This window comes from Penaeus japonicus, unplaced genomic scaffold (genome assembly GCF_977035675.1).
Source record: "Penaeus japonicus unplaced genomic scaffold, GWHDUDI00000001_assembly GWHDUDI00000018, whole genome shotgun sequence".
Lineage (NCBI taxonomy): Eukaryota > Metazoa > Arthropoda > Malacostraca > Decapoda > Penaeidae > Penaeus > Penaeus japonicus.
The window spans coordinates 16,868,085-16,878,084 of NW_028234420.1; the positions used below are offsets into that span (position 1 = coordinate 16,868,085).

General features: G+C 41.3%; 1 protein-coding gene across 1 annotated transcript in view; it reads right to left on the reverse strand.

Annotated features, from left to right (window-relative positions):
- The window catches only part of snu (ABC-type transporter snustorr), a 15,802-nt gene that overhangs the window by 1,743 nt on the left and 4,059 nt on the right, over window positions 1–10,000 (reverse strand). Inside the window, exons 5-17 of the mRNA XM_086546706.1 lie at window positions 9,584–9,744; window positions 8,619–8,726; window positions 7,103–7,196; window positions 6,475–6,618; window positions 4,750–4,914; window positions 4,066–4,166; window positions 3,366–3,693; window positions 2,871–3,048; window positions 2,366–2,484; window positions 2,182–2,252; window positions 1,917–2,005; window positions 567–743; window positions 1–34 (exon numbers count right to left, since the gene is read on the reverse strand). The exon at window positions 1–34 is cut by the window's left edge and continues 93 nt beyond it. Of these exons, the coding sequence (XP_086402832.1) occupies window positions 1–34; window positions 567–743; window positions 1,917–2,005; window positions 2,182–2,252; window positions 2,366–2,484; window positions 2,871–3,048; window positions 3,366–3,693; window positions 4,066–4,166; window positions 4,750–4,914; window positions 6,475–6,618; window positions 7,103–7,196; window positions 8,619–8,726; window positions 9,584–9,744 (1,769 nt within the window). The remainder of the gene's footprint in view (window positions 35–566; window positions 744–1,916; window positions 2,006–2,181; window positions 2,253–2,365; window positions 2,485–2,870; window positions 3,049–3,365; window positions 3,694–4,065; window positions 4,167–4,749; window positions 4,915–6,474; window positions 6,619–7,102; window positions 7,197–8,618; window positions 8,727–9,583; window positions 9,745–10,000) is intronic.

Consider the following 10,000-nt stretch of genomic DNA (forward strand, 5'->3'; position numbering starts at 1 on the left):
TTCTCATCATTGGACAGCGCTGACGTCATCAAACCTGTGAGAGAAAGAGAGGGAGAGAGATTGAGAAAGGGAGGAAGGGTGGGAGGGAGAGAGGAAGGGAGGGAGGGAGGGAGGGAGAGAGGGAGAGGGGGAGTGAGTGAGAGAGTGTGAGTGAGTGAGAGAGAGAGAGAGAGAGAGAGAGAGAGAGAGAGAGAGAGAGAGAAATTACGTGTTTTATTGTGATATTCATTAATTTGCGATTGTCTGTAGATTATGATTTTTTATGGCATTTTTTTGCTTGTTTTTTTTGTCATGTATTAGTTAAGATTCTTTTGTACGAAGGTATACCCTGAAGAAAGTATTCCATCGGTTAAATTCAAAATGTACTTTATAATCAAAGGTTATTTACAACTTTATTATTTCAGACTTCCCTTTTGTTTCCAAATGTATTTATCTGTGAAAAAATATATCAACCAAATAATTTTCATCTATCCAGAAAAAAAAAAAAATCGAGTCTTTTCGAGTCTATTACCATCAGGATGACCAACATCACCAAATCTCGGTCCAGGTGTACCAACATCACTCACCGAAAGTCATTCCGCAGAAACCCTGAAGAACAGAGAGAAGAACAACCCATAACATGTTCCCCTCACAAGGTAGCTTGAACACCGGGAACATAAACACCAGGATGAGGGCAATCTGCACGAGCATCACCATCATCTGTGTTGTCAGGTGTGCCAACATCACCTCGCTCGATTGTACACCTGAAACAAAATGGCGGGAAAGAAGGTTAGGACAGACTGATCTTTGTGTCTCGTAATCTTCACTAATAGTTAGTTTATTTGTGTAACATATTTATATGACATTGAATTGATGGTGATTCATCACTACTTTTATTGTTATCATGATCTGAATATTATCATTATCGTTACTATCATCATTACTATCTTATTATCATCATTGCAATCATCATTATAATTATAAGTATTTTTACCATAATCGCCATCATCGTTATCATTATTATCATTATCAGCATTATTATCACTATCACCATTATCATCATCATTATCATTACTATTATTACCATTATTATAAGTAGTAGTAGTATCATCATAATAATTATTACTATCATTACCAATACCATATTACTTTCATTATCGTTATTATCTTGTATTTAGAGTCGTAAATTTTAATATAACCGTCATTTAAATATGCAAGTATTTACTTTCCGTTGACGTACAAAGTAAACACTGTTACACCTTTGTATCTTTGTATCTAATCTTTATTTTTAGTATCCATATCTATTTATCTTTGTTATCTGCACATTTTCTGTTCGTTCTATTCTTGGTAAAATTAAAGCTAAAAGGAAATACAGAAAAAAAGTCTAAGTAAAAGGGATTGGTTCCTAATGGCCACTGTCATTATTTTTGTATATATATTTTCTGACATTTATCCATTTCTAATTACTTTCTGTGTGTAAAAATCAAATGGTATTTCAACTCGTAATTGTAAAGAGAAATCTGCAAATAAAAAAGATGTCTTTTGAAATAACCTAATAACTTATGAATGACACTGCTTAATTGGATGTCAAAAGATTTTTTTTTTTCAGAAGGAACTTGCCCTGAACCCCCCCCCCCCCTTCCCCACACTCCTCCCTTTCCCATTAATCCTCTCCTTCTACTCCCCCCTCCCCTTCCCCATACTCCTCCCCCTTCCATTAATCCTCTCCCTCTTACACTCACCCACCCCCAGCCTCTTCCCCTTCCCTTTTCCTTTCCCCTCTCCCTCTTCCCTCTCCCCTACCCCATTCCCTCTTCCCTTTCCCCTTCCCCTCTCCCCCTCCCTCTTCCCCTTCCCTTCCCCTCACCCTTTTCCCTTTCCCTCTTCCCTTCCCTTTCCCTCTCCCCTACCCCATTCCCTCTCTCCTTCTCCCTTACCTGCAACCCACGAGCGGTCCAAAAGCCCCTCCTTCCTCTCAATGATGAAGGAAAGTGCCGTCAAACCCACTGCCATGAAGTAGGTGATCCTGTCATAGAAAATGGGTGTTTTAGCTGGGGATATAAGGGGAGACTTTTATATATATGTATGTATGATAATAGAGATATTATATGGTGAAGTGCCTGTAGTAGGACTATAACTGAGACCCAATTTAGCACACACACACACACACACGTACACACACACACAAGCGGAGGAACTCACGTGAGAATGACACCAGGAGCCATGAATTCCGTAAAGGAAGAACTCCCTGTTCCATAAACCGGCTCCTTGAACTGTGCAATTGAGAAAGGGACATTTTATTAAGAGGAAATGCACGCAGAATAAATTAGATACGAGAAGAAGAGAAATAACAGTGATTGTGAACACATAGATAAACACACTTTACCTCCAATGGAAATGTGATTTTATTGATATCAAAATTGGGTATCCGCTCTGCAATGTCCACAAAGAATCTTTCCAGCGAAGTGAGCAGTTCGTAGCCCAGCGTGGCCGAGATTTGGCTGTCTGTACGAGAGGGAATGTTGTGAAATATTATTTATTCATTTATACAAATTTATTTATTTAAATAAACTATTCATTCATGAGCCGTTAAATCTTATATGTAATACTTACAAGACTCTGTCTGATATATTGCAAGATCTTACAGGTAGTGGGAGGGGGGGGGGTATTTTGTGTGTGTGTGTGTGTGTGTGTGTGTGTGTGTGTGTGTGTGTGTGTGTGTGTGTGTGTGTGTGTGTGTGTGTGTGTGTGTGTGTGTGTGTGTGTGTGCGTGCGTGTTTGTGTGTATGTCTGAGGGCGCGTGTGCGTGAAACAAAACGAATAAAATGTTCAGGACCTTAACTTATCAGTAATATCCACAAAACAACGAAACCCACGACCTCCAAACTTACTGGTATTATCCATATATATATTAATTTTACTTTGATTCTTGTCCTCAGGAGGCAGATCGCCTATGTCAGTCACGGCGTAGATGAGACTCTTAGTATATGACTCGTTAAAGAAGATCAAACCCCACGAACTGCCGTCCAGAACCGAGTTGTATCCTTCTTGGAAAGTGTCGTAGTTCACCTGACAGAAGAAGAGCGTGATGCGTGAGATCTAGAGTACTTGTATTTAAGTTCTTGTACTAAGTACTTACTGTTGGAATTGAGGGAGACGGAGGTGATGATGAGAGAAAGGGATGGTTGATGATTTGGGAAGAGGGACGATGGGACGAAAGAAGGATATAAAAGGATTGATAGCCCACAGAATGATGTTGAGGAAGGGTTAAGATAACATTCCTATTTACATCGATACAAATATCAATATAAAAACAATCCACCTAGAGTTATTTTATTCGATGGCCCAAACATATACTATCCAACGCCATCTCGTTCACTCCTAACCTTGCGTATAGTCCTCGAGTTCAGTTCGTCGATGAAGAGTTCGGAGGCTTTGAAAGTCGGCAAATGGGGGAAATCTGACGGCAGGGGTGGCAGAGACGTTGGCAGGGGAGGCCAGTTGGTAGGCAAGGAGGGCAGATTCGACGGTAGGTTAGGCCAGTCGGTAGGTAAAGGTGGCAGAGTGGGCCACGAAGGAGGTAGGGTAATGGGTATGCGAAAGCCGACGTCATTATTCACAATGGCCATGGGCAAGTCGTAGGGCGTCCCTCCCACCGTGAGGCAGAACAGCACCGTCTGCAGAGGTGGCATAAGGAAGGAGAAGAGCAGGAACCTGAAAAGGGAATGAGCGAAACGTAACGTCTCAACATATATATGCCCTGACACTGACAGTCCTACGACAGGACTGTCCTCGAATACACAGAATATGATTAGGTGAGAATGTCAGGAAGGAAATTACTATCTGATACATTGAAAAATCTCGAAATGATAACCGCAATTATGACACTAATATCGACAATAATAATAAAAAAAAAACATTAATCCTAACATGCAAACAAGAACAAAAAGGACAAAAACTAGTAACCAAGACAACAAATAGAACTCACAATCGCACTAAAGACAACAACAAGACAACAACAGCAACAAAGACCGCCATCAAGAATAATTAGCCCTTCCCCAGAGAGCAGAAGAAAGGGAGGCTCACCCGATGTTCCTCCAGAGCCGAATAAAGTTCTTGATGAGAAGGGCAGAGAACCGGTAGAGAGAGAAAACCCGCTCATATTTCGACGTCTGCACCCAAGGGGACTTCGGGAAGGGGTGGAAAGGGGAGGCGTTAGATAGAAAAGGGAGACGTTTTTTGATGGGTTATTTATCATGGCTTGTTTCTTCATGGACTGTATTATTTAGCAATGGGTTATGTTATTTGTTAATGGGTTATTTTTTTTTTCACTGATGGTTTATACTAATCAGCAATGGGTTATGTTTTTCACTGATGGCTTAAGCTTATCAGTAGTAGGTTATCTTTTAGGCTAATGGGTTATCTTTTATGTTAATGGGTTGTGTTATTCTTTAATGGGACTTATCATCTATTAGTGGGTTGTATCATTTACTGTAATGAACTGTTTATTGATGGGTTACGTTAATTTCTATTGGATTGTGATATTGATCAGTTGATTATGTCATTTATGAATAGGTTCTCATTATTTCACAGTGGGTTATACACCTCACTAATGGGTTATGTAATCGATTCATTAATTACACCATCAACTAATGTATCATATAATTCCTCAACGATTATACACTTCATCAATGGACTATCTCTACTATAATTAACTTCTAATTCTTCTAATTCGTGTTATTGCATAATCGCAATTATGCAATGACTCACCATCAAGATCCTCTCTTCCTCGGAGTCCTTGAGAATAATATGACCTGAAGGAGTGAAGACCTCCTTCAGGTCAGAGGTCACGCCCCTCGCAGAAGGCAGTGACCCCGACAGCACAGCGGGAGTGGGCGCTGAGGACCCCTTCTCTTCTTCAAAGCCTTTGTTGACCTGCGGGTTTTTGGTTTATTTTTTATTTTATTTTTTTGAAAAATATTGGGGAGAAAAAGTTATCGTGATGACTATCTTTATTATTTATTAGGAGGATGAATATTATAGCGTTAATGGTTCTAATTCGGGTTGTATTTTACTTTACATAATCAAACATACCCTACCATAGAATATATCAATAACACTCAATAAATACGTAAACAACAATAAAAAACAAATGAACGAACAAACATGAAAATGTAGTTCTAGATCGATATTATATATATAATAATAATAATAAAAAATTATAGGAGAATTCAATTACATTAACGATTTAATCCAAGAACCCACGATCAAATTTCTCTTGCGTACATGGCGAGAGTAGTCGCACCCTTTGTTGACATTCCCCGTAATTACGAGTATAGGAAATATGTTGACTCGATTAACCTGGCCTTGTGGTAGAGCGAGATAACAGAGAGATGAACTAGAGGGGGTGTGAGGGGGGAGGGGGAGGGGGAGAGGGAATAGATGGGGGGGAGGGGGGAGGTTCATTGTGATGCGGCAGATACGAGAAAGTTTTTTTTTCTTATTTATATATCTATTTATATATGATTTGTTAATCTACTAGGTCGTATATGTATATATTATCTAATATCTCGGACTTGATTCATACATTTTAGCCTTGAAATTAATTGATAAAAAGAGGGGGCTTGCGACCCCCACCCCCTCACTCCCGTTATTCTTGCTTTCTCTTTTTCTCTCTCTCTCTCCTTCACCCGCTAGGGCCTTTCCCCCCCCCCCCTCTCTCTCTCTCTCTCTCTCTCTCTCTCTCTCTCTCTCTCTCTCTCTCTCTCTCTCTCTCTCAGCAAACTAAAAGCCTGCACTTAGTCTACCAAGTACTTATTATAGTGTATCTCCTTCCTATTATCTTTGCTTGCTTGTTTTATGATCTTTTATGTCAACATTACCTAGAAATTGTATTTTTTTCTATTAAGTTAATTTCGCTGTTTATTCTTTTTTTTCCTTTGAAGACTGGATCATGTTGATAACGATAGCGATAATGATAATATCAATTATAAAAATAACAACAGCAATATCAAAAGCAGCAACCAAAGTAATTATGATAATGATAATTATCCTAATTAGAAGGATAATAATAACAATAAAAGATATTGATAATTACGATTATGATAATAACAGTGAGGATATTAATGATAATTATAATAATGATGATTATAATAACAATAATAGTAATGACAAGGAAGATGTGATTGTCAAGAACAACAATGAAGATGATCTAAATATAACAGAAACAATTGCATGCACTATGAGATATGGTATAACAAATACCACCAATAACAACTATAACAATATATATATATATATATATATATATATATAAATGTATATATATATTTTTCTATCGTGCCCACAACAGTAACAGTAAAACCCTTAACAACAGTGACGCAACAGACTCCTCACAACAGACACTGCAATAAACAGCAAAAGAAAAAAAAAAAAAAATAAAGTCACTCACAACAGCAGCAACAATAACAGCGAAGTATCAACAGCATCGCTCACCTTGCCGCTGTGCAGGTCGTCCTCACTTCCGTCCACGAGGCATAGCTTGAGGAAGATGTCCTCGAGGCTTGGGATGCCGAAGTGTGAGATGAGACTTGAGGGGGAGGTCTCTGCCAGCAGCCTCCCTCCACGCATGAGGCCCACCTGAGGAGCGACTTCGTGAGATGACTCAAGTGATGACTCAAATGGCAATTGAGATTTTTTTTTTCTGTGATGATGTTTACGGCACGATGTATATACGGCATCTGGCTATCTGTCTGTCTGTGTATCTATCTATCTGTTTGTCTGTCTGTCTGTCTGTCTATTTGTATGTATGTATTTATGTGACTGCCTCTCTGTTAGTCTGTATGTATGTCTGTCTGTTTGTCTCTGTCTGTCTCCATCTATCCTCTCTGTTTGTCTGTCTGTCTGTCTTTCTCCATCTATCCTGTCTGTCTGTCTGCCTGCTCGTCTTTCTCTCTCTCTCTCTCTCACACTCTCTCTCCCTCTCCCCCCACCCCCCTCTCTCTCTCTCTCACTCTCTCTCTCTGTCTATCTATCTATCAATCTATCTACCTACCCATCTATCCACCTATCCGCATATCAATCCACAGAGGATAAAAAAAGCAAATCAAAGCCAATACATTACCTTGTCAGCTTGTCTAGCCTCTTCGATATAATGTGTTGTGATGATGATAGTCGTGTGGCCAGACTTGCAAACCTCGAGCAGATGTTGCCAGATACTGGAGGCAAAAGTAGAGGGAGGGAGAGAGAAAGGACAAGGAGGGGTGAGGAAAAGGAAACAAGGAAGGGAGGGGGGAGGAAAAAGGAGAGGAAGTGAGTGAAGGAAAGGGAGGGAGGAGAGAGAAGAGAGAAGAGAGAGAGGAGAGGAGAGGTGGAGGAGAGGAGAGGAGGGGAGGAGAAGAGAGGAGAGAGGAGAGAGGGAGAGAGAGAGAGAGAGAAGAGAGAGAGAGAGAGAGAGAGAGAGAGAGAGAGAGAGAGAATGGGGGAGGGAGGAGGGGGAGGAGGAGAGAGAGAGGGAGAGAGAGAGAGAGAGAAGAGGAAAGGAGGGAGAGAGGGAGAGAGAGAGAAAGAGAGAGAGAGAGAGAGAGAGAGAGAGAAGGGAGAGAGAGAGAGAGAGAGAGAGGAGAGAGAGAGAAAGAGGAAGAGAGGAGGAGAGAGAGAAGAGAGAGAGAGAGAGAGAAAGAAGAGAGAGAGAGAGAGAGAGAGAGGAAGAGAGAAGAGAGAGAGAGGGAAGAGAGAGAGAGGAGGAGAGAGGAGAGAGAGGAAAGGAGAGAGAGAGAGAGAGGAGAGAGAGAGAGAGAGAGAGAGAGAGAGAGAGAGAGAAGGAGAGAGAGAGAGAGAGAGAGGAGAGAGAGGAGAGAGAGAAGGAGAAGAGAGAGGGAGAGAGAGAGAGAGAAGAGAGAGGAGAGAGAGAAGAGGAAGAGAAGAGAGAAGAGAGAGAGAGAGAGAGAGAGAGAGAGAGGGGAGAGAGGGAGAGAGAGAGAGAGAGAGAGAGAAGAGAGAGAGAGAGAGAGAGAGAGAGAGAGAGAGAGAGAGAGAGAGAGAGTGAGAAGAAGAGAGAAAGAGAGAGAGAGAGAAGAGAGAAGAGAAGAGAGAGGAGAGGGGAGAGGGGAGAGAGAGAAAAAAAGAGAGAGAGAGAGAGAGAGAGGGAGAGAGAGAGAGAGAGAGAGAGAGAGAGAGAGAGAGAGAGAGAGAGAGAGAGAGAGAGAGAGAGATGAAAATGGAGAGGGAGAAAAAGAAAGAAAAAGAAAAAGAGAGGGAGAGAGAGAAAAAAAAGAAAGACGGGGGAAAAAAATTATTCAAACATACTACAGTTAATACCCCTTCTTAACTTAATTCCACACTCATATTCTTTACATAAATATATATCACATTAGCTTTCCTATCAATATAGCTTATAGCCTTCGTGTAACCAATACACAAAACACACTACTAAGACACCCCCCCCCCCCCCTCAAAGAATACAACCACCAATAAAACAATCCAATAAAACAAAAAAAAAACTAATAATAACCCCCCCCAAAAAAGAAATCAAAACAAAACAAAAATAAAAATAAAATCAAAACAAAACTAATAATCCCAATAAACCCTACAACAAAAATCAAAATCAAAGGATCAACACTCTATCAAGACCTCCTAACCTGCTTCTCAGCAACGGATCAACGCCCACTGTTGGTTCGTCGAGGATCAGGAGGTCGGGTTCATGCAGAAGGGCCGCGGCGAAGCTCACTCTCCTCTGTTGACCTCCGCTGTGATGGGAGTTTATGCCTTGTTAGTGGTTTTTTTTTTTTTTTTTTTTTTTTTTTTTTTTTTTTTTTTTTTTTTTTTTTTTTTTTTTTTTTTTTTTTTTTTACGAGTCTGGTAGTTGGTTTTGGGTTTTGGGTGTGTGTGTAGGGGTGTGGGTGGTTTTGGGTGTGGGTGGTTTTGGGTGTGGGTGTGTGTGGGTGTGTGTGGGGGTGTGTGGGTGGATGGGTTTGGGTTTGGGTTTGGGTGTGTGTGTAGGGGTGTGGGTGGTTTTGGGTGTGGGTGGTTTTGGGTGTGGGTTTGGGTGTGGGGGGGTGTGGGGGGGTGTGGGGGGGTGTGGGTGGATGGGTTTGGGTGTGTGGATGGGTGTGGCTGTGGGTGTGTGGGTGTATGGATGGGCGTAGCTGTGTGGCTGTGGGTGTGTGGGTGTATGGCTGGGCGTAGCTGTGTGGCTGTGGGTGTATGGATGGGCGTAGGTGTGTGGCTGTGGGTGTGTGGATGTATGGATGGGCGTAGGTGTGTGGCTGTGAGTGTATGAATGGACATGGGTGTGTGTTAGCCCGTGTTTGTGTTCACTTCATGGCTCGACCAATAAATCACCCCATGGTTTAATAAAATAACAAATTTAATTATCTCTGCCGGTTCCTGCCACACGGAGAATCCGACAAAAGAAATTAATAACGGTCGGCAATGACATGTAATTACAGATACGAAACTGCACTGCAACCGAGCGATTAAAAATGAGTCTATGCGTCAGAAAATTGGTTCAACATTAAAACCCCACAATTCACATTTTCTTTTTCAACAAGAGGCCATAGGACAGACGGGTAAAAAAAAAAAGAAAAAAAAAGCGTATCCTCACCTGAGCTGGTTAATGAGCCTCGTGGGGTCAGGCAGGTCAAGAAAGGTCACGAGGAATTTCGTTCTTTCGGCGATCCTGGCTGAGGACATCTGGTGGATCCTGCCGAAGTAGCGTAGAGTCTCCACAATCGTGAACTCTTGATAGAGAGCCAGTTCCTGTGGAGGATTTAGTTTGAGGATTTAGTTTGAGGATTATTCATCGGTTGATTTTCTTTTTCTTTTTTTATTGATTCTCCTATACTTCTCTCCGTGTCTGTTTGTCTGTCTTTGTCTATGTATATGTCTCTTTCTCTCCCCCCCCCTCTCTCTCTCTCTTTTTCTGCCTTTGTCTATGTCCCTTAATCTCCCTCTCTCTCTTCTCTTCTCGCTCTCTCTCTCTCTCTCTCTCTCTCTCTCTCTCTCTCTCTCTCTCTCTCTC